Source organism: Hemitrygon akajei, chromosome 32 (genome assembly GCF_048418815.1).
Source record: "Hemitrygon akajei chromosome 32, sHemAka1.3, whole genome shotgun sequence".
NCBI lineage: Eukaryota > Metazoa > Chordata > Chondrichthyes > Myliobatiformes > Dasyatidae > Hemitrygon > Hemitrygon akajei.
The window spans coordinates 20,946,320-20,972,896 of NC_133155.1; the positions used below are offsets into that span (position 1 = coordinate 20,946,320).

Sequence of the window (26,577 nt, forward strand, 5' to 3'; positions counted from 1 at the left end):
ATTGTGAACAATGAACTGCAGACAAATAGTTATAAACCATGGTAAACAACAAAGGAGAGAGTTTTCTTTTTAGCCAAACATTGTTAATGCTTTATTCTTGAATGATTCTTCGCTGAATGCAACACAGACAAAATGCTGGAGTAACTCAGTAGGTCAGACTGCATCCATGGAAATGAGCAAACGGTCAATATTCTGGGCTGAGGACCTTCTTCAGGACACTTTTGTCTTCACTGAGCGGTTGAGTGGGTCAACTGACAAATGAAACTTATCCACCTGGTGACAAAGCCTGTGAAACTAATCAATAAAATAAATACAACAACTAGGCTTTGTGAATTAGTCCTTCAATTTGAGTTAAGTAAGTGAATGGGTACAAAACTTGTTGTAATTATTGACATTGCTGTAAAATTCCAAATGCCCATTATTGTAGTTTTATGATTTTAATATATCAGATTCATAACTTATTGTCCCTGGGTTCTTCACATAAATGTTTGTAGAATTTGCTTTGAAACAGGAAGGTGGAGCAAGGTGTGAGGAGACAGTGAGTGGAATTCAGGCGTTTCACTGCAGGAATCAAAAATGTATTTAAAATATGCCAGACTTCACAATTGAGTTAGAAAATCAATTTTACAGCAGCAAATATTATTCTGCAAGTCATTATATTTGGTTGATAAGGTTTCTGCAAACATAGCCCCTGCAGCGCCTTACAGAAACCAGAAACATAATTATTTGTAGAAAATCATGGTATTTGTGTGTATTTGAAACAGGAAGACAGATTCTGTATCTTTCTGCCCAGCTGTAGCATATATAAATGTATCTGCAGTGTATGCAGTAACTGTTGGTTGTGTTGTTTACATCAGCAACAGTACAGTTTGCCTTCCGGGAGGGGTTGGTGGTGAGGGGGGTAAGAGAAGCACACCACCCTCCTCAACTGTTGCATTTGCTCCAAAGAGAAACATTATTAAAAATTTATACAGAGCATCAGGGCTGCGAAGGAAATCTATAGCATGAATATGAATTGGGGCTGGAGAGTGCATTGACTGCAAGACACAGTTCTTTACCATTGTTACGGTGGACAGATTGTGGTTGACATTTTAGATTGCCAGCTTGACCTCAGTTTAGATGCATAACATATTGCTTCAGTGAGAAAGAGAGAGTGTTCTGCCATTCACAATTTCCTCATTCCAAACAAAATTCCATCGCCTACAGATTCAGTCTCACAGCTATTGTGCATTTCACGTCTGCAGTGTGATTTGTTGCCTTCTGGTAACCAGATCAGTTCTGGTTTTAGTTAAGTGACAGTAAAGGTTCCTCGCTCTCCAATTCAACTACACACATTAACCTCATCTTCAGAAGAAGACGCTCATGAAACAATGTCATCTTTTCTGCATTATTCTCATTCTTTTCTGAACGAGTTTCTAAAAGGGAGGCAAATTCTGCCTTGTTTTGTATTGACATCTTTCAACTTATTTTAGATTCAATCCTTCACTCCTGCAGTGAGTATATCGTATTACAAATAAGAAATTTTGATTTTCTATTGCTGAGGTAAAATCACAACTCAAATAGTGGGTATTGGAAGCTAAACTCACCTTGGTGAATAAACAGAACTAGCTTATTAAATGAACTAGTCTTTGAAGATTGGATAGTTACAGTATAGCCTTCCTTTAGTGAGAGTACTTGTGACTATTTTTTTCCAGTAGGGCTTAAGGTCTTCATTTAAGTGTAAGTCTTTTGCAGTCGGCAAACCTAATACCATCACGTTCTTTGAAATGGTTGTCCTTCTGCTGCTTAATCCTACACCTTGCACCGCTTTATGGATAAAACATATACCGAGTGTTAACGCTAACGGATTGTAGAGAGCTGTCGGGAGAAGCTCTGAGGGAGAGATCTGTCTGTGAATATTCTCACCTATAGCACTGGCCACCAGTTATAAGCACCTACTCAACTATGGTTCTACTGCCTTCAAAGGAACCAAATGAATGGAGATCAGTGTAAGTGGAAAATGATTTTCATCCATTTACTTTCACCCAATACCAAAACCATTGTCTGTTTTCTTCTTAACCAGACCTGAATTTGGCAGAGAGTGTGAATTAAATAAAGTGGGGAGAAAGTCCTAAAAGAAAACACAGGACTAAATAAATAATGGCTGCAACCGATCTCATGACACCATTTTGAAAAGAAAGGGAGGTATCTCTGGTGTCCTGGCTGATTTTTATCGAAACATCAAAGTCAATATAATGAAGTGCTATTCACGACACCTAGGATATTTTTTTTCCTTTTGGCATCAGTAAGCAAATAGCAATGCGAAATGCACTTTGGGGTATCCGGAATTCATTACATAAGCCATGAGCTAGAATTAAATGTCCAATCAGAATTTCAGGAGTTTCTGCCCTGGATACACATGAACACAATCAGGCTGACAGTGCCCACTGGGACAAGGCGGCTGCTCCTTAATGCGGTCAGACCATCTGCTGCAAATAACACGTGTAGTCCAATACAAACTGCATAAGCAAACAAGAGAATTTTGTCTTGCAGTTGCTGTCCAAGTTGTGCCATTGCCATGAGTCTTTGATCCACAATCTCAGTGGACAAAGCAGCAAACCACATGGAGGGATTCAGGATAACTCCTTAATCACCCGTTAATCTTGCAATGATGTTACATTTCAACATATGAAATAGAAGCAGGCCATTTTGTCCCTTATGACTGCTCTGTATTTAAACAGGTGTAGTTACATGAAGCAATTTTATCAGCGGACCACTAAATTAGTCTGATTCCTTTGGGAAAGAGCAGTTAAGCTGAAATAAGAACGTGGATCTGCAAGAAGCACTCCACAGGTCAGGGGCCATCTATACAGGGAGAAACAAAGTTAATGATCGTTGATCTTAGAACATAAAGTACACCTGGGAAAGCACACTGCGGGCCATTGGTTCACAGCTACACACTTTCCCTCGTGCAACAAAGCATAAAAAGGAAATACATTGCCTGGGACTGGTGCCAAGTCCAAGAGTGAGAGAGGGCTAGTTTTTGAGGTGCCTACCAGGCTTAGGAAGTGAGCAGGTTGGGTAAGAAAGCTAAAGATTGAGATTCTGGTGGTGTAGCATTGGGGAGCTCAGGTAAGGGTATCAAAGGTTTTGGGGATAAAGCTGGAGAAAGGGTTGATTTAAAAAATCAGCCATGATACAATAGTGGAGCAGAATCAATGGGCTTAATGGCCTAATACCTTTCATTCACTACTGTGCTCCAGCATTGCTGTCAAATGGTTCAACTAAATCAATTTCAGTGCAGGAGACTGAAGGGTGTAAACAATAAGGAGGGGCATTGATAGGGAGAATGCACACGTCTTTTGTTCCCAGGATATGGGAATCAAGAATAAAATCAAGAAATCCTAATTGTTTGTGGGATTTACGGGAGCAAATTTGAAGAGAGGCAGAAGACAGTTGCAGGAGAAATAAGGTTGTGATAGTACGTTATTTTAAATTTCTGTCTATTGACTGAGACTCCCTTATTGGAAAGGGGCTGGGTGGAGTTCAGTTTGTCAAATGTGTTAGGAAGGTTTCGTTAATCAATATATAGAGCTCCCAACTAGAGTGAGCCTGGTACTGGATCTCCTATTAGGGAACGAGAAAGGTGTTTGTGTAGGGGGCATTTCAGAATTAATGATCATAATTCCAATAATTTCAAGACACTGTAATTATGGAGAAGGATAAGATTGGTCCTTGTGTTGAGGTTCTAAATTGGGGAAAGGCCAATTTTAATGGCATCATAAAGGATCTGGCAAGTATCCATTGGGACAGGTTGTTTTCAGGCAAATGGATGCCTGGTAAGTGGAAGGCTTTCAAAAGTGAAATTTTGAGAGTACGGAGTATATTCCTGTTAGAATAAAAGGCAAGACTAACAGGATGAGGAAACCTTGATTTTTGGTTAAGAAGGGGTGCATAGTAGGTACCGTCAGTGAGGAACAAATGAGGTACTTGAGGAGTATAAGAAATATAAGAGAATATTTAAAAAGGAAAAATAAAGGCTAAAAGAAGGCATGAGATTGCTCTGGTAGACAAGGTGAAGGAGAATCCCAAGGGCTTCTACAAATTATTGAGAGCAAATGGATAGCAAGGAACAAAATTTGGTCCACTTAAAGAACAGTATGGCCAGCTATGCATGGAGCTAAAGAGATCTTAAATGGATTGCTAGCATTTGTGCTTATTCAGGAAATGAACACTAAGTCTATAGAACTGAGGCAAAACAGTAGTGAAGTCATAGACTATATTGGGTTTACAGAAGAGGAGATGCTTTCTATCTTGAGGCAAATTATGGGGGATAAGTCCCCTTGGACTTTGTTGGGAGGCATAAGTTGCAAGGGTTCAGGCGAAGGTAATTAAAACACTCTTAGCCACAAGTGAGGTACGTGGATGGGTGGGGTACAAAGGACTATGGTCTATGTATGTATCAAAGGGACTGGGAAGAATAACAGCCAGCATGGACCAGGTGGGCTGAAAGGCCTATTTCTATGTTACAGTGCTCTATGATTCTAAGAACTAGGACGTATAAGTTTAGTGTGAAAGGGGAGAGATTTAATAGGAACTTGAGCTGCACCTTTTTTTTTTACACAGAACTGAGCTGCCAGAGGAGTTGGTTGAGGGAGGTACAATCATAACTTTTGAGAGACAGTTATTAGTATTCTCCTGTGTCATTCTTTCCTTTTCAGGGTGGTTGGGGCTCTGTTGGAGTCCCTGATCTAACGTTCAAACTATGGTTCTTCTCGAGCAGTGGGTTTTTGGATCAACTGTGTGGCCTAACGCTTCAATATCTCCAGGGAGGTGGCAGGCTTGAAGAAGTGGCACAGAAGATTATGATATTGGAAAAGCGAATTGCTAGTCTCTGGTCTTGTTGTTGCAGGAGCGACCTCTCTCTCACAAAGTAGATTGCAGATGCCGTGGTCAAATCAAGACGTACAAACAAGCTGGATGAACTCAGCAGGTCAGGCAGCATCCGTTGAAATGAGCAGTCAACGTTTCGGGCCGAGACCCTTCGTCAGCACTCGTTGACTGCTCATTTCAACGGATGCTGCCCGACCTGCTGAGTTCATCCAGCTTGTTTGTAGGTCTTGATCTGACCTCTCTCTCACTCTCGCGTGCTGGAGAGACAGATCCTGTCTGAGATACTGAAATGCTGGTTTGTGGACTGTAGTTTTGATGGACTCTGGATCAAGGTCTCTTTCGGGGGGAGGGGTTGAAGGGGCTTCTGCTGTTGTTTGCACGGTGGGTGGGTCAATGCTTTTGCTATCTTTCTTTCTATGGGGTTCTTGTTTCGTGGCTGTCTGTGAAGAGTATGAATTTCAAATTATATACTGTATACATTTTCTGATATTAAATGAACTTCTGAATTACAGTGGAGTAGAAATTTAATACCAAATGATTGCGGATCATATTTCATGTCTATAAACCCATTCCACTAAAATCAATTGACCAAACTTCAGAATTTTAGTACCAAGCAGGATTGTTTCTACAATGAAAGTTCTGTGCTATTGACATAGTTCTGATGCATTAGCCGTATGCCATCTATTTCCTAAGACTATGTACATAGAATGTATACAGTGTGCTCTAAAACATTTCACTTTCTCTATCTGTCTTGGGTTGCTACTCATTGTTTTCTGCTGAAAAGCAGCACTCCCATATTTCCTGGACATGCCCTGCTAGCTTTCCTTAGGTGACTGCTGCCAACTGCTTGTTTTTCTCTGCCAATGAAACTGGCATTGCAAAAATAAATTAAATATTGGTGACTTCTTCAAAGCAATTAAGTTTGAGCTTATAACCATGATCTAAAATGCTCTGGAGCTTTCCAGCTTCTTCCTAACCTCACAATCCCTCTCCTGGCTCCAATTAAGTCCACTTCTGTGAATAGGCAGCATTCAATTCAAAAACCTCAAAGGGAATATGACAGAAAAGGCAGGAGGAACTCTGCAGGTCAGGCATCATCTATAGAGGGAAATAAACAATCAATGTCTTCAGCCAAGACCCTGTATCAGGACTGGAAAGGAAGAGAGTAAAGGCCAGAAGAGAAGGATGAGAGGATAAGCAGAATGGGGAAGGGAATAAGTAGGAAGGAGTGAGGGGGAAGAAATTGCCAAATGTTGGATAAACTGACATTCAAGCCATCAGGTTGGTGGCAAAGTCCTCGACAAAGCAATCACCCAATCTATGTCAGATTTAATCAATATGGAGGAGGCAGCATCAGGATCACTGGATACAATATATGACCCCAACAGTCTCAGATGAAATGTTGCTTCGCTTGGAAGGACAGCTTGGGACTCTGAGAGGTACTGAGGGAGGAGGTATAGAGGCAGGTATGGCACCAGACATGCCTAAAGGGATAGGTGCAAGGAGGGAGATCAGTAGGGAGGGATAAGTAGACAAAGCAAGTCACTATGAGAAAAATGTAAAAAAGTAATCTGTGCTTCACCAATATCAAATGCCTCTGTGATTACAATACTTGAAATCCAGCATCAACTGTATACTCGTTTGCCTATTTGAGTTTAACCCTCAACATACTGAACTAGGGGCAAAGGTGCTTTCAAATAATTTGATCTAACACTTGTACTAAAGGTGTTTTTATGCGAACAAATGGATTAAAAGAGGCAGAGTGCAAATAATAAACAGAAACCCTGCTTTCCACTCGTTGGACCGTACTCAAGGTACACTTTTTTTTGTATACATACCAATACAAAGGGGAGGAGGGTAGTTCCACCGGCGGACAGTTCCAGGCATACAAGATATATGGGAGTGCCCCTGGGGGAATAAACAGGAATGATTGATCTACCATCATCAATTTTCATCTGAGATATCCAAAAGCAAAGTTCTGTAATAGTCTACATTTTAATGCATTATTACATTACTTAATTACCTGCAGTTGGTATCCTGGTTCACACTGAAAAGTCACAACATCATTGATTAAGTATCTCTCACCAATCTTCACACTGTTGGCAGGGATCAATGGCTCTGGACAGCTTGTCAGCCCCACAGCTACAAGAAGGAGAATATGAAAGCAGTTACTAAGTGCTGACATTTGCAAGGTCCCTGTGCATTTTCAGAACCATAACTCCAACTAAAATACAGGGATTCCTCGTCATTGTGATCGCTGCAGCTCCTGAAGCATTTTGGTAGTGTAACAAGCATGATGCACTCTTTAATGTTAGCATACTGACAAGACGCATTTGGCCATTATTGCCATTCCCATCGTTTGCACCTTGTTTCACACTGCTAGTGTGGAATTATTGTCAGAAAGCACGTGGAAATCAATTTGGTTCCCACTACTCATTTATCAGGGGTTCCCAAACCTTTTTATGCCATGAAGCCCTGCCATTAACTGAGGAGTCCATGGATTTCAGGTTTGGAACCTCTGTCGTATATGAATATAAACATAAATAAGTTTGATGATTTTATAATTTAAAAAAAAACTATTCAGTTGACAGAGTGGAGTGGTATAACACTGGAAAAAATAGAAGGCTTGTCTTAAATGCAGGCCCTCGGTTTAGGGAAATGTGTTTGATCCATGTTAAAATAACTTACTTGAAAACACACAAAATGCTGGAGGAATTCGGCAGGTCAGGCAGCATCTATGGAAATGTCACAATGTTTTGGGTGGAGATCATTCTAAATTCTTCTGCACTATTTTCCTTTACCTTCAGTTCTTGTTCCACAATGGTTGGCATCCGTCTGTCTCAAAGGACAATGGGTGATGATCATCATCATCACAAGCCTGGGTGGAAGGTATGGAGGTCCTGAGATGCCCAGTCATCAAGATCCCCCTCTTGACCTCACCAGTGTAGCCCAAAGGGAAGTTTATGAAGCAATATGTTTGGCACCAGCTTGGCTGCAGGAGCTGCCGGAAGGATGTTCAATGACGTCCAGCCGCCTTAGGAGCTCCACTCCGGATTTGCTGTCTGGATTTACTCCCGTAGCCATCATCTCTCCCGAGGCTGCACACTAGGCAGTGGGGCTATTTACCCATGTTGACAATACATACTTAGAAAGTAACTATGAAAACATCAATCCTTCTTGAAAGGATTTGTAATTTCTGTGGAGGTTGTGCTTATGAGTGACTTATATTGCAAAGAAATGGGGGCAAAACATAATGCCAGTGAGTGACCATCACCTAAAATCTACCCTACAAAGCAGCAGCAATATCTTCTCCCAGCTAGAGTGAATGTTAAATTAGACCATTTAATTTTTATTTTCTTTATAGTTTTAACTTTTATTGCATGCTTGCATTTTATATACTTACATGTGTATAACTGTTCAGTATGCTTCCTAGTGGTGACAGCATGTGTACACAATTGTTCAATGTGACCCTGGTACTTACAGTTCTTGGAATCATTCTGGAAAGTTCCAGAAAGTTCTCTGGTATTGCATTATTTGGATAGGGGCAATCGGATTGGTTAATCCTTATCTACAAATTTGAAAGGAATGTTACTTATGATATGCAAAGAGCTGAACACTTAAACTCGCCAGCTTTATTCTTTTAGTCTTTGCTTCCCTTTTCCCTTCTGTACTAGACCTTTATTACTGTCAGTTTCCAATTCTCTTTATTCTCATTAGCACTTAATAAAACATTTGTGAAGCAACAAGTTTAATGACTCTTCCTTGACTTCCAAAAGAATCTTGATTCAAAACATCAGAAACTAACATGTCTTGCTTTTACTCTCCAAATGAAAATATGTACTTCACAAGCATGCTTTTCCTCATATAGATCTTTAGAGAATGACAGAGTGAAATTTACCAAGAATAACCTTCAAAGGAAAGAATGAAATGTCAGAACAAACACACACTCAGCAAAAGAATAATGTCGAGCAGAATAATGTAATAAAACGGTGCATCACCATTAACAACGTACAACATTTTCAAAAAAAGTCTTACTTAATTTGTTCCCCCTCGTCCTCCACCTCATGTTGTTAGGAGAAAGAGCTGGATCAGAGACAGCTTCTCCATTTGGAATTAGGGTACAAATCATTTCTTGAATAAGATATGGGCATAGCAGGTGGCAGACATTGCACGTAGAGAATAACAAGAAGCCGTGAGTCCCACTGACAGATAACCAGATAACGTTTTTGGTAAATGTAAGGAAGAGGAGGTTTCAGATTTTCTTTCATTGATTTCCCATGCTCAGTGACAAAAATAAAATGCAATACTGGAAGTGGATCGAGCCAAACAACAGATACTGCAGATACAGGAATCTGGATCAACAAACTGTCTGCTGGAGGAACTCAAGCAGCATCTGAGGGGGTAGGGACAGAATTATCGATGTTTTGGTTTGAAACCCTGCATCAAGATTCCTTTCCTCCTGCAGTTGCTGCTCAATCTATTGCACTCCTCCAGCAGTTCCAATCAATATCCACATCCTTACACCGTTGGAAAACATTTCTCTTTCTTCATTTTGTACAAAACTTCCTTGATTTTGGTCCTATTGTAATTCAAAACCTTGTCTATTTTAATAATGCGTGGGAACCTGGCTTAATGTTTAACAGAATATTTGCACTGGCCCCTTTAAGGATACAGAAACTATAATCAGAATGGAACAAAAATGGAGAGCTGCCAAAGTTGATGATGCGGAGGAAAACAAAATTCCAGGCAAAAAGGGAATCTGAGCAGGCTGAGTGCACTTATTGCTAGCCAACATCTTTTTTTATGTCCCTCTTCTCTCTGACCTTATGCTCACTTTGTTTTCACCTCATCCATGAAGCTTATTTTATGCTCCTCATGAAACTGCTGAGCACTCACCTTTCCTTCCTCCCACTTTGCTTTCAATGTTGGCCAGACTATTTGCAACCCACTGTTGTCCAAGTGGGTGGACAGAACTCAACAGGTTCCGTGCTTTTTAATCTGATATTGACCATGGATTCATTCACTTGCAAGGAACCTCATGTGCTCTCTTCCCTGCCCCTCAGGGATCTGTCTATCTGCAGCCTCTCTGTGACATCATTGGGAGTCACACTACCAGCTTCTTAATATGTGCAAAGGCCAAGAATCATCGTTGTCTTTTTGTGCCCTGTTTTATGATGTGGGTGATCATGGTCCCATCACCATGATTGTTCTTGGCGGATTTTGCTACAGGGGTGTCTGCCATTGCCTTCGCCAGACAGGTGACCCCGCATTATCAATACTCTTCAGAGATTGTCTGCTTGGTGTCAGTTGGCACACAACCAGGACTTGTGATACACACCAGCTGCTCATACGACCATCCACTACCTGTTCCCATGACTTCACATGACCCTGATCATGGGGCTGACAAGGTGCTACACCTTGCCCAAGGGTGACCCGGAGGCCAGCGGAGTGAAGGAGCACCTTACGCCTCCTTTGGTAGAGACTAATCTCCACCCCGACACCTGCACATCACCTTAAACTTCTGAATTGTTAGGTAGCAACTATTAATAAAGAATGAATAAAGATTTCTTTCAACAACACAAATGGGAGCTCTAAGCCATGCCATGATGAATGGCAAACACGAGGAAATCTGCAGATGCTGGAAATTCAAACAACAACACACACAAAATGCTGGTAGAACACAGCAGGCTAGGCAGCACCTGTAGGGAGAAGCGCTGTCAACCCTTCGGGTCTCAGCCCGAAAAGTCGACAGCGCTTCTCCCTATAGATGCTGCCTAGCCTGCTGTGTTCTACCAGCATTTTGTCCATGATGAATGGGTAGGATTTGGTACAGGATAAGGTGCAGACAGCAGAACTGATTGATTTTTTGCAGACAGGAGATAGGTGGGGAGATCAGTCTGGAGACAAAGATAAAAGCATGGGTAAGGAATTGGACTGTAGATCAGTAAAGTCAGACAAAACTGGACTATGTTATAACACTGGAAACTGGCAGTCAGGCAGTCTGGGTGATATGGTCTAAAGCTTACCTCAGTGACAAAATGATAGCAAGATTACAAGCACCTTAAGCAACCAACCTTAGTCACCAAGCCAAGCCTCTCCCTAACAACTAATGGACAGACTAAGATGTCTGTAACCTCAGTGCCACTTTAACAATGAGATATTTTGAGATTATTTTATCCCTATTACCACTTAGACTGCCCTACTACATGTTTTCAGCTCTTTCACTTTGCCCAGCATCTGCAGTCACGTTCAAGCTAGGCTCTATTACAGTAAAGAGCATAATGGCCTATGCAGATGTTGGAAAGCATGGCTTGGAACAATACACCATGTCTTTGAAAATATAAACTCCTCCTGTGCATGTATACATCAGATGCAATGGGGGAAAGTAAGTAAACAACAAGTTGTAAATATGGGCATGGATCACTTTGTGATCTGTGACTGTCTATCTACTGCATGGCACTGTGTCAGTCTTTGTCTGATAAATTCTTGAAAGAGCTGTTACTTCCTACATCTGTTGCCAAATCCAGCTGAAAACCTACAGACCAATAAACGTATGTCAGCATCTGTTGTCAAGAATGATGCAATGGTGCCTCCAATAGGTAAACTGAACAATTGCAGACACATTGATCCCTACCACCACAACCTGAAGTAGAACAACTTTTCCTCCTCATAGTGAATATATTCAACCCTCCTTTCATGCCCACATCAATAATAATTTTCCAATTCAGCTTCTATCCCACTCCAAAATGGCTAAGGTGGAAAGGTACATAATAATCATTTCTTGGGTTTTAAAGTCCTGTATTCAGCTGTTTATCAAGGGTTTAAATTTGGATTTTGAGCCAGTTTTATTTGCCCAGCTGTCACTTTAGGACAACTAGGCAAATAAAGGGCCAGAGGCATATTGAATGCTTTCTGCTAATTACTCAATAAAAAAAACACACATTTTGCCATTTTGATTTGCTGTTGGCTGTTTATGGTTAAGTAATTAAGTATTTACTCCCAGCAAATTCTTCTGGTTTTAACTGTAGCTTATTTTTTTAAATAATTTTCATACATTAAACTGAGTATTAGTGAATACTTAAAGACCTCATCATTGATAAGGAAAGAGATTTTTCATTCATTAATGTCCATTCGATTGCAGTACAAACTCTAAAATGGGAATGATGTTCCAAACATAGTGGCTGGTTCCTCCATGAAGTTATTGATAGGGTTATTTCAAAAACAGAACTAATTATTGTCTTATTTGTGTTGTTTCTGTTTGTGAAGCTGAATAACTTATGCTAATTTAAGAATTCAATCAATTTTTCGAATTACAGGTAGTCCCTGAGTTACGAACGTCTGACTTATGGACAATTCGTACTTACGAACCGAGGAAGGAGAACGCCATCCGCCATTTTAAGGCATTGCCGTTGACACTGTGTGGAGTGTTTAACTTTGTATTTGGCTTAAAATTTTCTTAGTAAGATTCACCCTGACCCCACCCCCACACCCCCCCACCCCATTCCGGTCGGTTGGTCATGCAGTGAGATCAGCGCCGGGCTGGAGAACAGAGTTCTTCCGTGCCAGGTTGATGTCGATCCAGTGACTCCCGTACCATCCGTGTCGGGTTGATATCGAGCTCGCAACTCGACCTCATAAAAAAAAACACTGCCACCTCCAATTTAAATTCCCATGCAGAATATTGTGGATGATCAAATACGCAAACCCAGCACAGCCCCCACTTGTCCCATTCAGCCTGTCTCAGTGCGGTGGTCGTTAGGACCCAGCGGACCTTGAGAGCCGGCAGAGGTCGGTACCCAATGCCCGTGGTGTTTCTGTTCCATTGACGGGAAGCGATCATGATTAAAAATAAAGTGGAAATAATAAAGTGTTTGGAAAGAGGTGAAACACCATCGGTCATTAGAAAAGCGTTAGGCTACAGTCGGTCAACGATTGGAACAATTTCAAAGGATAACGGATAAAGTGAGAATAATGGAGCATTTGAAAGGCCCTGCCCCGATGAAAGCTACAATTATTACTAAGCAATGCAATGGTTTAATTATTGGAATACATATGTTTCTTAAGTGTTTTATATGCATAGAAAGGTAAAATATATACTATATACTAAGACAAACGTTTGACTGACACCAAATAATACCGGATGTACTTGTTCCGACGTATGTGCAAATCCGACTTAAATACGGACTCAGGAACTGAACTCATACGTAACCCGGGGACTGCCTGTATCCATTTTTTCCAATTTGGGGTATCGAAAACTGTGTCAACTCGGATTCAGACATTAATGCAAACCTGAACTTCAATAATTTGCACTTAAGCATTGATCTATGAGAGAACTGAAGCAGCATCTGTCATATCCATCCCAGTCTTTGCCAGTTCTCCCTTTAACAACTTGAGCAATTTAAAGCCTCTGCATTTCCAAAACCATTTTCATCACTATTGAATAATAAAGATAACACACTTATAAAAGCTGTCTGATTCAAATATGAATGGTAATGAAACTCCAACAGTACATTGATTATAAGATGTTTATAGCAGTCAGCAATAATTCCTGAATACTTATTTAAAGGTCATTTAAATCCAATGTGATCCCATCATTTGTAAATAAGGATGACAATCTCCTACAACAGAGCCATTCGATTTATTTTATGTGCATAATAAATGCTACTGCCAGTAATCGCAAAGGAACATGGGCTTTCAAGTTTGTCTGAGTAAAATGTATTGAAGATATCTATTTTTATTTTTTTTTCTGAATGCAATCCGGTCTTAAGGCAGTTTCAAGATTTTTGGCATCGGACTCAATAAGGAAAAACCAAAGGCAGCACAATAAATCTGAAAGCTCATAAACAATTGTGGGTAATAATGGGTTAGATATCCCAGTGGATAGTCTGAGGCTTAATGTATTATACAAATAAATACATATCTATATATATATATATAGAATGATATATTACTTATGCAATGTCTGTATGACTAGGTTTTGTCCAGAAGATACAAACTAATTTCCTGCATTAATTACAGGCCTGAACAAATCTGGTTTATTGCCTAAGAAGCTGGCAGTAAACCGAGAGGCCATTTTCCTTAAATTCCTGTTTTCATTTTTCTCCCCCTCGTTCCTGGCAGCTGTGACCACCTTTGGATAGTATGCTGTTTCATTGCTATCAGAGGTATTGAACGTAACATATCCCATCATTTCCTCCAAGCCGACCACTCAAGGGTTAGTCTTTCCCAATGCAGTCCTATAAATTCAAGTTCTGACTTTCGACAGGAGCCACCATTTTAGAAGATTCTGCTGTGAATCAGAATCAGATTAAACATCACTGGCATATGTCATGAAATTTGTTGTTTTGCAGCAGCAGTACATTAGTGCAGAAAGAGAGCAAAAATGTATTTAAAAATAGTGAGGGAGTGTCCTTGTGTTCATTTCCATTCAAAAATCTGATTACAGAGGGGAGAAAACAGACCCTGAGATGTTTAGTGTGTGCCTTCAGGCTCCTGTACCTCCTCCTTGATGGCAGCAATGAAAAGAGGGCATGAGCTGGGTGATGGGGTCCTTAGTGATAGATGCTACTTCTTGAGGAACTGCCTATTGATGGTGTCCTCGAAGCTGGGGAACCTCAAGACCATGATGGGACTGGTTGAGCTTACAACTTCCTGCTCATTTTTCTGATCCCATACAGTGGACCCTCGATATCAGATGGTGACGCAACCAGTTTGAATGCCCTGCACGGTGCATCTGTAGAAATTTGTAGAAGTCTCCTCGGACTCATAATGAAATGTAGCTGCTGACGTGCCTTCTTTGTAATTGCATCAATGTGTTGGACCCAGGATAGATCTTCAGAGATGCTGGCACCCTGGAACTTGAAGCTGCTGACTCTTTCCACTGCTGACACCTCAATGAGGACTGGTCTGTACTTTTACTGTAATTACTACATGATTAGTACACACAGCTGCTAATCCTAATGCTCTTGACACTTTACATAACATATGCATTAAAATAAAAGATTCCTGTGCCCTTGCACCAAAACAATGCAGAAATAGTGCAAACTCTACTTAACAGACATTTTCTCAAATGAAGCACTTTAAGGCCAGTATCCCTGAAAGTCCATGTTTGGTCCATGAGCCAGTGTTTGTTATATTAGCATAATCTCACAATCAGATAACATAAACCCACCAAGCCAGGTGTCAGATGGCCTCAAGGCACAATTCACCTAGAAGATGAAAGATAATTCCAAGGTGTGAAGGCATAGAATGTTACTATTGCATGGGATAAATTAATGGTCACCTCGTAAAGTAGATCAAGCAATACCAAGTGACAAAACATTTAAGGTCAAAACAAAAAGCAAGCACAGCAGATTCTATTAATTGGACAGGTTTATCAGGGCAGCTGCTAATTTGGGACAACTCTTAAATATCAAAAACATTTCTGGAAAATAGTTGGTATTCTATTTGTTTATTTGGGACATACTGTTACTGAACAGTTTCTAACTAGTGCCAGTCCTGTGGTTTCAAGCATCAGGCTTTGAGATGCCAGAAGTGGCAGGAGGGGAAAATGAAATGATTTCACTACCTCAACAAGTCAGGAACAATAAAGAATTTGAAGGTATCAACAATCATCTTGAATGTTGCAATGAAAATGAAGATATGGAATGTGCAATCATTAAAAAGGTCATATAACCATATAACAATTACAGCATGGAAACAGGCCATCTTGGCCCTTCTAGTCCATGCCAAATGCTTACTCTCACCTAGTCCCACCTACCTGCACTCAGCCCATAACCCTCCATTAGTTTCCTGTCCATATACCTATCCAATTTGTTTTAAATGACAAAATCGAACCTGCCTCTACCACTTCTACTGGAAGCTCGTTCCACACAGCTACCACTCTCTGAATAAAGAAGTTCCCCCTCGTGTTACCCCTAAACTTTTGCCCCTTAACTCTCAACTCATGTCCTCTTGTTTGAATCTCCCCTAATCTCAATGGAAAAAGCCTATCCGCATCAACTCTATCTATCCCCCTCATAATTTTAAATAACTCTATCAAGCCCCCCCCCCCCCCAACCTTCTACGCTCCAAAGAATAAAGACCTAACTTGTTCAACCTTTCTCTGTAACTTAGGTGCTGAAACCCAGGTAGATTTCAAGTAAATCTCCTCTGTACTCTCTCTAATTTGTTGACATCTTTCCTATAATTTGGTGACCAGAACTGTACACGATACTCCAAATTTGGCCTCACCAATGCCTTGTACAATTTTAACATTACATCCCAACTCCTATACTCAATGCTCTGATATATATGAAGGCAGTCTGTTATCTGTATCAGGTATGTGCACTGATTTTGTTCATTTACAGTCAATCATATGAACAAGGCAGTTTATGCTGGATTAATTTTTCCATCTACAACTATTAGGAACTAATGCACAATTTTATAGTACTGTAGTAGATTGTAATTTGTTCTGGTTTTCATTTAAATGAAGAATTTGTTACTCAACAGTTTGCCTTTTTATACCTTTTTAACTATTTCCACAAAACTTCAGATAATTGGGACAGCCACTTAAATGAGTCAATAATTTACTGGTCCCAATGTGTCCCAATTACCCGGAATCTACGGTATAGAACTTGTCTTGTCTATATGTGTGTGTATATTTTTTTTTTTTTGCTTGGCTTTTTACATCCACTGAAAGTTCTTACTTTTATATTCCAAATGAAATCCATTTGCAGAAACGCTGATGTCAGAGTAAAAATGTAAATAAAGTTGATTGGAGCTACTGTTCAACAATGCGGGGACTGTAGTACCTGAAAGACATCAAACAGAAAATAATTGCAAGAGATCGCCAAAACAGTACATACAGTGCCTCCTTCACTTATAGAACCCACAGTGAACTCTAAAAAAAATAACCAACACTGTAGTAAATGCGATGGCTCTGCTGCACAGTTAATTTCTTGGTTACTTGTAATTTACCTGGAATTAATGAATACATTTAATATCCTTCCTTCAGAATTATGTAAGGGCATAAGTCATGCCTTTATATTTATGATTTTATGGGCTTCTGCTACATGTACTGTGCTGTGCCAAGGTCTTAAGGACATACAGACATATAAGGCGCCTAGGACTTTTGCACAGTCCTGTATATTGGTTAAAATAGGAAGGTGGCTGGGAAAAGTAATGAATTAAAGTAAAGCTTTGTATTAGTCAGTAGTATTAAGCATTTTTTGGTAACTGGAAAGATATAATATACACTACTGTGCAAAAGTTTTAGGCATCTGAGCTATATACATGTGTTTAAGATGTCCACACCAAGGTGAAGCTGCACCAGAGTTGTATTCTGTCCACACTCTTATATGGGTCAGAATGTTGAGGCATGACAGAGGACAACCTTGCCGAGTTGTCGGCATTCCATACCATGAGCCTCCGGATGATCCTCCATAGCTCCTGACCTAGAAAGATCTCCAGGAAAGATCCCCAGACACGCCCTGCTCCTTCAGTGTCACCAAGAGGACGTGGCCACAATCATCATGAGGATACGTTGGCAATGGATTGGGCATACAATGAGGAGAGGGGCCAACGCCACCATCAAGACAGCCCTTCATTGGACCCCTGAATGCTGGCGGAAACGCGGGGGACAAAAGACAATTTGGCGTCGTACCGTGGAGGCAGAAATGAGGACCATGAACCACAGCAGGGTCACAATAAAGAAGATGGCCAAGGACAGAGAGAGATGGAGGACCTTCATTCCTGCCTAAACACCAGTGGTGTAACAGGCAGTAACTAACTAACTATGACGTTTGCACTCTACTGTAAAGATTGAGCAATCAGGTCCCAACATTTAAAAGCCTATGGAGTCTGCAGTTTCCAGGTGTATGTGTGCTTTTGAGAACTGAGCATATACTGTTACATTATTGTGCCAAACACCACCATCAGCTGTGAGTTTACAGACTTCAATAAAAAGATGTTTTATAAAAAGCTCCATCTCTGTCGGCAACCCAAAAGGCCAATGGCAGCAAATTGGCATTTTATATTTATTGCTTGACCAAGAACAGTGATCCTGTTCATGAGGTGAAATAGTAACGATAGTAGGCGTGGATGTGGTGGATAGTTTAGTGAGATTGAGTGATCTGATTGGTCACAGCCATTCATATTGTACAGGGAATGAGTAGAAATGTTGTTGAGGTCAAACAGCATTGGGAAAGCCTTGGAGAGGACAGAGAAGAGAGAAGCACAGGGATTGTGTAAGATCAGGATGATTGTATTACTGTTGGTTGGGATGGAGATGTACGTTACATTGATGACACTGTATGACTGTGAGCTACTGAAGAGATCTGATTAGTGGACGTGATGAAAATCCAGAACGGACATTTTAATCTGGACCTCACAGAATTCATTCAGAGCCATAAGCATTAGTAAAAGGCAATTTCCCTCAGAACATTATTTTGAGGTGCAAATGTAAAGTCCACAGAAATTGCAATGAGACCATGGTTTACTTTATCCCAGATGTGGCAGACAGAAAACTAGTGGATAGTTAGAGCGCAAGACGTAACAAAACTGATAGTCATGCAGCAGATGCAAAAGGTGAAAAAGCCTTTCCATGAATATCCCATCGGTACCTGAGTTCAGAGTGTTCATTCCAGATGGACTTTATTAGGACTGGGGATATTTATTTCGGGATAAACTTCTCTAACAAAAAGTAACTGTTGGTGAAAACCATGATCTCTTGCCTCAGGTGCAAGTATGAAAGGCTGAAGTATCAAAAGCAGCTTAATTTCTCTTCTTTAATGTCTCTCTTCTCCTTTACGAGGTGGATGGAATTCTTTTAGAGCCTGGATCCATCTCAGGCTGTACATTCTTTATGGCAATGGTCCCTGCTTCTAGAGTTCACCAACCGGCTGATTTCCATATCCCTAGGAAGCCACTTGGAAGTTGTGTGTCTTCAGGGCCCTGTGGACGAATTGATTCCATGTCGATATCGCTGACCAAGGTGTCACAGGAGAATGGAACATTGCATGGTGACAGCAGATGACGGTGTTGCAGGCCTCTGTGCTCCAGTATTGTGCTTGCCCTCTCTTTTTCTCTCGATGGCGGTGGGGGTGGGGGGGGGGGGGAGAGTTCGCTACTGATTTACAAGTTGGAGAAACTCGGATTAAAGGTGGCGTGGCAGACTGTAACGTCATATTCAGCAATCTGTTGCTTTGTTGGTCCGCCCTCTCGCTGTGAAAGGGTGTCCCTTGTTCGTGAGAGAGCGAGCTTGTAGCAAGTGGAATTTGTCAGGTGAACAATAGCTTTTGTTCGACTGCAAATCATGATCTCTCTTCGGGAGATTTGCTATCACTTGTTTGGTGGGTGGTAGGTGCTGATGCTTGCTGCTAAAATAAGTGGCGGGGCAGGGGAGAGCTGATGCTTGTGCGTAGGAGGGGGAGTGCTGTGCTTTGGCGTTCTAATATCTTTCTGCTGTTCATTCTTTGGAGTTCTGTTTTTTGTGGATGTCTGCGAAGAGTAAGAATTTCAGGTTGTATTCTGTAAACATTCTCAGATTAAATGGAACCATTGAACAATCATTACCTATACTTCCTGCCTTTCAGTCAGATTTGAATTCAATTCTTTTGATCCCAAGTAATTCTAGATATGAATAGTTCCCACAGCGTTGTATTTTAAATGAACATTTTCATGCACTCAGGCAGCACCAAGAAGCAGGAGGATAATATTATGATTAATACTGTATTCACAACATGAAGACAATAATGTTGAAGCAACAGCTGCAGAACAGAATGCTGGACTAGATGAGCACAAGATTTAGACATGATAAGTACAGCTTGCAGTGAAGAATTCTGCAGACCAGAAGAAGAGATTGAGTTATGTTATAATTGGTCAAATTATAAACTGCATATATTGTCTGGAAATAGTTAATTTAAGATGGCAATAATCTAATATTCTGTAAGTTTTTATTAGTTTTGTATTATAAGAGAAAGCAATGTCAGTATGTGTTACTATATGATAAGAACTGAGTGTACTGCTTGACATCTACACATTGTTCCACATATTACCGTCAGTTGAGTTTACTACCTTCAAATAAAGGATGTTTTATTTTTGAAGCTCTGCCCCTTATTTTCCTTTGTAAGCAGCAGCACAAAGTAGCCTGAACATTCAACTAGAAGAATAAAGGCTTTCACTGTAAAAATTATGGTCACTTTCAGGAAGCATAGAATAATACTTTGGCAGAAAGCCACTGCACTCCAATGCAGCAAAGGTTTGCATCGATTAAACTTTGTGCATCAGTCATAGATCATGTTCGCTGGGCAGAGGTGCTGGGATAAAAAGGAAAACAGATCCCAAGCCAGCCTGTATTGCCTCAGCTTCAGATTCTTTTGAATAAATGACCTGCTGCTTCAAATTGACTTGAAATAAATGAATTCAGCTTAGAGCCTTGATAGAGGAGAAGGATGCAAAAACACATCACAATTGATTAGTGTTATGTTTTGTAACTCAAAAACATTAAACTAATTAAAAGAATGGCACAGGACTAGAGCTGCAAGTTTAACTTAATTTTTACTTTAAGCGAGGTCTGCACGTATCACGTGGTAGCATAATGACCTATGCAATACACATATTTTTATGTATAACTCATCATATATTATTTAAATGAACAAGAATATTTGATCAAATAAAATATTCACAATATTACTCAAATATTAAATACATAACACTCCTTAGTAGCTGTATTATAAAGTATAATGTATATATTGTAACTACTATATAGATATTTGCAGCAGAGTAATTTTTAAATTGTCCAATTCAGGCTTAAAGATTTAATTGCTGTGGAGGCTTTCTTTATCTTGTGGGACACCATCTTTCCTGACAAGGGGGCTCACTCTGTTTGGCAGGTGAGGCTTCTGGCTGTAAAACAATTTCATGGTCTGGAGCCTCCTCTGTGGTGGCTGTAGGAGTTGACTCTGGGAATGCACGAAGTGGTTCTGACAGCCCTGGATTTGTTTTGTCCGGACATGTAGGTGCCCCAAACAGTGCACGACAAGCTTCGTTGGATGCTGTGCATCATATTGTGCAAGTACAGTGTCTGACATCACCACATCCTTTACCTTATTAGAAGTCACCTCCCACGGCTTTGTCCATTGCCATTTCTTCACAATCTGTAGCAATGAGTTCAAGGGGTGGAGCGCAGTAGCCAGGTTTGGCAGGAACTTTGTTATATTAGTTGACAAATGCTAAGAAGGACCACAACTGTGACACATCCTTCGGCCTTGAGGGCATCTAAGACTGCTTGAAATCTCAGCATACTTGTGAAATTCTTGTGCACAGATGGTGCGATCACAGTAAATGATGCTTGATTTCAAGAATTCATGCTTGTTGCAGTGTGCTCTGAGACCATAATCTTCTAATCTTTTTAACATTGTATTGAGATCTTAGAGATGTTCCTCGTCATCATTACTGTTAAAAAATGACATCATACAGGTAACACTGAGTACCTGGACAACCTTGCAGCACCAGAACCATAGCATTCTGCCAGAGTACAGGTGTAGATGCTACTCCAAAAATATGCCTATTATTGTGATAAAGCACTTTGTGAGTGTTGATGGTGAGAAACATTTTGGACTCTTCTTCCATCTTCATGTGTAGGTACGCTTCAGCTAAGTCCACTTTGCTGAAGTGTTATCCTCCAGAAAGGTTTGCAGATATATCCTCCATCCTGGGCAAAGGATCTACTTTCTGTACTGGGTTGACGGTAACTTTCAATTAACACAATGCCTGACAGACCCATTCTTCTTGGCTACTGGGACCACTGGCATGCCCATGGGCTCCACTCAACCTTGGAAAGTAATCCTTTAGCCTTCATGTGATCTAGCTGACTGGCTGCTTTATCACAAATGGTATAAGACACTGGATAGGCTTTGTAAAACTTGGGCGTGCCATTTTATTTATTTACTATAATTTACTCTTGATATGTTTGAGTTTTCCAATGCCATCCATGAGCACTGCTGTGGCATCATCCAGTACCTTCCTTAATTCATTTTCAGTTTATTCTTTGCAGGGGATGTGGTATGCAAATGGTGGATGGATCTCCAATCAAGTTGTAGTTTTCTCAGCCAATCACAACCCCACAATGCAGGTCCTCCTATTTTTACCACACACAAGGTCAATGTGGCCTGTTAGTTGCTGTATTTCACTGTTATGAATGTCATTCTGACAGGAATTATCTTTCCTTCAGTATAAGTTCTTAGCTGGATATCTGCAGGCTTCAGATTAGTATCTTTTAAATGCCATTCAAACTCACTTTGTGAAGTGACTGAAACAGCCGAGTGAGTGACCAGTTCCATTTTAATTAATTGAATTATTCAAGTCTGGTGTAAGATGTATTGCTTGTCTATTGTTAGTTTTCATATTGTAAATCTCAAGGCTACATAGTCATTCGTCACTCTCATCATGTTCATATTTTCCACCAACAGCATGCTCTTTTGGAAACTGCATTTTGACTGCTCTATCTTTTGCTCTTTGCTGTCTAGTCCATTTATTTTTGTCTGTCCGACATGCTTTTTGAACGTGTCCTACTTTGCTGCATATTCTGTAAGTTTTGCCTTTAAATCTGCTTTGGTCCAGTGTATGTGAGACCCTGACTCAATAGTAACACATTTTGTTCGGCCAGGCCGCTTTCTGGTGCAACTTTGATCATGGTCACTTTCATTCCTGACTGTAACTCAATTGCATCTTTGTCTGCTGTTTCCTTTGATACACCTATTTCAACTGCTCTTTTAAATATAAGTTGTGCTTCAGTTAGCAGCTGTTTCTGAATGTTTTCTGGTAAGATTCCACAAGTGAAACAATCTTTCAGTGCCATTAAGCCCATCATTGAGCAGGCAATCTCTCAAGATTGAAGATAATCTCTTCAATTCGGCCAGGTATGCTGAAATGGTCTCCCCTTCCTTTTGATTCTGCTCATGAAACTTAAAGTGTTCTACAATCAACCATAGTTTCTAAATGTACCTCCGTTATGTTCAGAAAGTCATTTCAGTTAGTTTGGTTGGAGCAATTATAGGCTTAAATAAACTGTAGGTCTTCAAACCCAATACACTGAGCAAAACTGATACTCGTTTCTCATTGCCAATTCCATTTGATTCAAAATAACATCTCAATTCATTCTGTATACATGACCCCCATTATCTTTTATGCAACTGAATGCATCTACCTTTCTGATGTAGCCAACCATTTCTGTTCTTTTTTACAGTTACGATTATTATCACCAGGTGCACACTGTTTATAACCTGTGAATTTGTCCATTTACTGCCTTTTTTTTAACTAGATCATATTTCCTTCTCGATAGAAGCATGCCTTGTACTGCCTTTTCTTGTTACTTGAATGTTTCTTGTTTTTTTTTGTTAACTTGAATATATCACTGTGCTTCAACGGGTAGATAGACATCTTGGACTTGTTTAAAACTTCCTCATCACCACTGTTATGTTTTGTAACTCCGAAATATTAAGCTAATTTAAAGAAAGAACCAGAAATAGGGATATAAGTCTAACTTCAGTTTTACTTTATGTGACGTGCGCATGTATCAAGTGGTAGTATCATGGCGTATACAATTCACTAATTTTTACAGATAATCCAAAATGAATTATTTAAATGAACAAGAATGCTTAATCAAACAATATATTTACAATATTACTCAAATAGAACCAAAATATTAAATACACAAAAATTAGAATCAAATATATTCAGAATTTACTAATGCAGGTTCTAAAAGAAGGGTTTGTTCATTTCTCAAAGCTCAAAGTAAATTTATTATCAAAGAACACGTATGTTACCATTTACAACTCTGAGATTCATTTTCCTGTTGTCATTTACAGTAAATACAAAGAAACACAATAGAATCAATAAAAATGTACACAACAAAGACAGACCAACACTAATGTGCAAAGATCAACAAATTGTGTAAATACTAAAAAGAAAAAAATAAATATATATTTAATAAATTTTGAGAGCATAAGACAGTTAAATATATTTTAAAAATTAGCCAGGAATAGACAACTAAATTAAAAGGATATAATTATTTAACTTTAAGTATATTCTTTTATAAATTTAGATGCCTTGTTCTTTTAATTTATTTCTGTTTTTTATTCAACAGGAAAGAGGATGTTCCCCAGTATCAACCTGGTGTCCAGGATGATTTCTGATATCACCCTTGATACTGTTCGTTAGAACAAATCTGTTCAGTTTTTATGAAATGTTTGCTTAAATGCACTTCTTTTTATGGAGTGGGAGAAGCAAACATCTCCTTAAAGTTATCCCCTTGAAAAGCATTTGCCATGATCCTGTATTCACATCAGAAGGAAGCTAACGTGTTAACACAACTGCCTGTATGGATGAACTGAACTAATAACTGAACAGCACATGTTCAAAAAGCATCTTCCTTAATCTTATAATAGCAAAAACATTGATTTCACAAAGTGATTGGATTTTCATTTTTAAATATTTGCAGTGTTTTGTTTTCCTTGCTGTATGCTGATGTGCATTATTGGTCCAAAGAACATTAAAATTCTGAACAGTTAGCTATGTAAACATTTTCTATTACAGGATATCTACAAGAGTCATCTTCAAAGTTATCTTAAGTTTGTACAGAGCTGCAGATTATTCTCTCGGGCAAAAATTAGTTAGTTTGCAGTACATTTCCATGCAAAAACGAAAACATATTCTTCAAATAATCAATAATTTATGGGCAACCGAATGTGTTTATTTCATATGGGTCTGGAGTAACACTACAACACTGAATGCGCTAAAACTGTATTTGTGGATTTTAAGAATGCTTTGAATACTTAAAGCACTCAATGTCAAAGACTATCACAGGCAGTTTTATAATCTCAGGAACTAATGTCTCTCACAACAGCATAGTAGTTGCATTACTGCTTTAAAACACATAATATGAGACATAGAGATGAAGTTTGACTTACACCACCACCAGTGGAGAAAAAAATTGTAAGTGGAATCAACCTTAAGTATGACAGCAAAACAGAAGGTTTGCACATTAGAACCCAAAGCATTGGAGCAGAATACTTAGCAAAAGTACAGCGGCTTGTACAATCCATATCCAGCTCACTTATCCTTCACCAGAGCAGATAAAATTAGCCTTACTTGTACTCTGGCAAGTATTTTTAATCTTTGAGATTCTTAAATAATAGTTCTATGGATGTTTCATCTGTTCTGACGCCATTGTCCCTTCCGCTCAATATTTTATAAAATGTTTTCTAACTCCATAATCAATTGGATATTTATCAACACTAGTTGGACATCATCAACTAAACTTTGCCAGCTATACTGACATTTACTGACCAATCCAAATTTATCCTGGACTGAGAAGTAAAGTGTCAACCACATTGCTAGAATCAGAGTCATAAACAGGCCTATTCAGGATCGTAAATTTCACAGCCTAAAACGATCCAGATTAATCTTCTCATCAATGGTCATGGTCTGGATTAAATATTGTGTAAACACCCAAACTATTCATATTTCTAATAGTAATTTGACATCATTGATCATAAACTCAATCTTCTTGTGTCCTTTGAAAACCACTTTAGACCTATGTGTCTCCAATTACAATTTGCTATTCTCCATCGAGTTCTTTCAAATGTCGCTTTCCAAGCAGAATATGCAAATTTCCACCTATGTGAATTAGTGATCAGCCCAAAATTAGCATAGATATTTTGCTTTGTCGCTGGATAATGTCAGTTCCTCAGCAAAACACAGTCAATGAGGGAAAGAAGAGTGGAATCTCACATTAACACACACAAAATGCTGGTGGAATCTCACATTTTCACCTTACAAGGACGTTGACCAGTTTTCTCTGTATCTCAGAAAGGAAGAGCTCTAGACTGTAATCAAGTGTAGTGCTGCTAAGGAACCTCATTGTTCTTTATTAATGAGGAATCTACGAACATATTATGAGGACAATCAACCTAAGCTGAATCTAAATATATCACCCAGAGCCTTCCAGTACTGAGAACTACAGGAACATAAAAATAGTAGAGTAACTTTAAATGAATTAAAAATATAAGCAATAAGAGCAAGAAAAGGTAATTCTACCCCACTTCAGTCTTTTACAAGATCATAGCTGAGGTTCAATAACATTTTCCAGCCCTGTCCTTATTCCTCTATGTCAAAGAAATCCAGTGTTGAGAGTGTAATCAATTACTGTGCCTCCCTAGCCCACTAGGAGTAGAGAATTCCAAAGATGCCCTGCTCTTTGGAGGAAGAAATTTCTTCGTTTTTCGGTCCTAAATGGCTTACTATTCATTTTAGACAGTGACTTCTAGTTCTATTCTCTTTACCCACTGTTAGAGTGAGGAGCTAGTATACTGGGCAAGGAAATAGAAAATTGGCCCAGTAGAAAAGGTGGTGTACATAACGAATTGGTTTCCATATTCTAACATTCCTGATTATATCATCCAAAAAAAAAGTATATTAGATCTGTTTCAAAATTCAAACAAATTTGCTGCTAATACGCTAACTTGCATGATAAGATCATATTACCTGAAAAACTGCCAAGCATTGTTGCAGTAATATCACCCCCATCAAAGACTTCCAGGGAGTCCCAGTTATGTTCTGTGGCAAATCTGATAACTTGAATCTGAAACCACAATTAAAAGCTGATTAAAAACTGCCCTTCAATATTTGATTACTATAAGTACATTAAGCACATCAGTCTGTCAG

The 26,577-nt window shown here is 39.5% G+C and overlaps 1 protein-coding gene across 1 annotated transcript in view; it reads right to left on the minus strand.

Moving 5' to 3' along the window:
* csmd2 (CUB and Sushi multiple domains 2) overlaps nucleotides 1-26,577 on the minus strand; it is an 896,539-nt gene that overhangs the window by 199,245 nt on the left and 670,717 nt on the right. Inside the window, exons 32-35 of the mRNA XM_073034487.1 lie at nucleotides 26,398-26,494; nucleotides 16,560-16,664; nucleotides 6,896-7,014; nucleotides 6,711-6,780 (exon numbers count right to left, since the gene is read on the minus strand). Coding sequence (XP_072890588.1) covers nucleotides 6,711-6,780; nucleotides 6,896-7,014; nucleotides 16,560-16,664; nucleotides 26,398-26,494 — 391 coding nt within the window. The remainder of the gene's footprint in view (nucleotides 1-6,710; nucleotides 6,781-6,895; nucleotides 7,015-16,559; nucleotides 16,665-26,397; nucleotides 26,495-26,577) is intronic.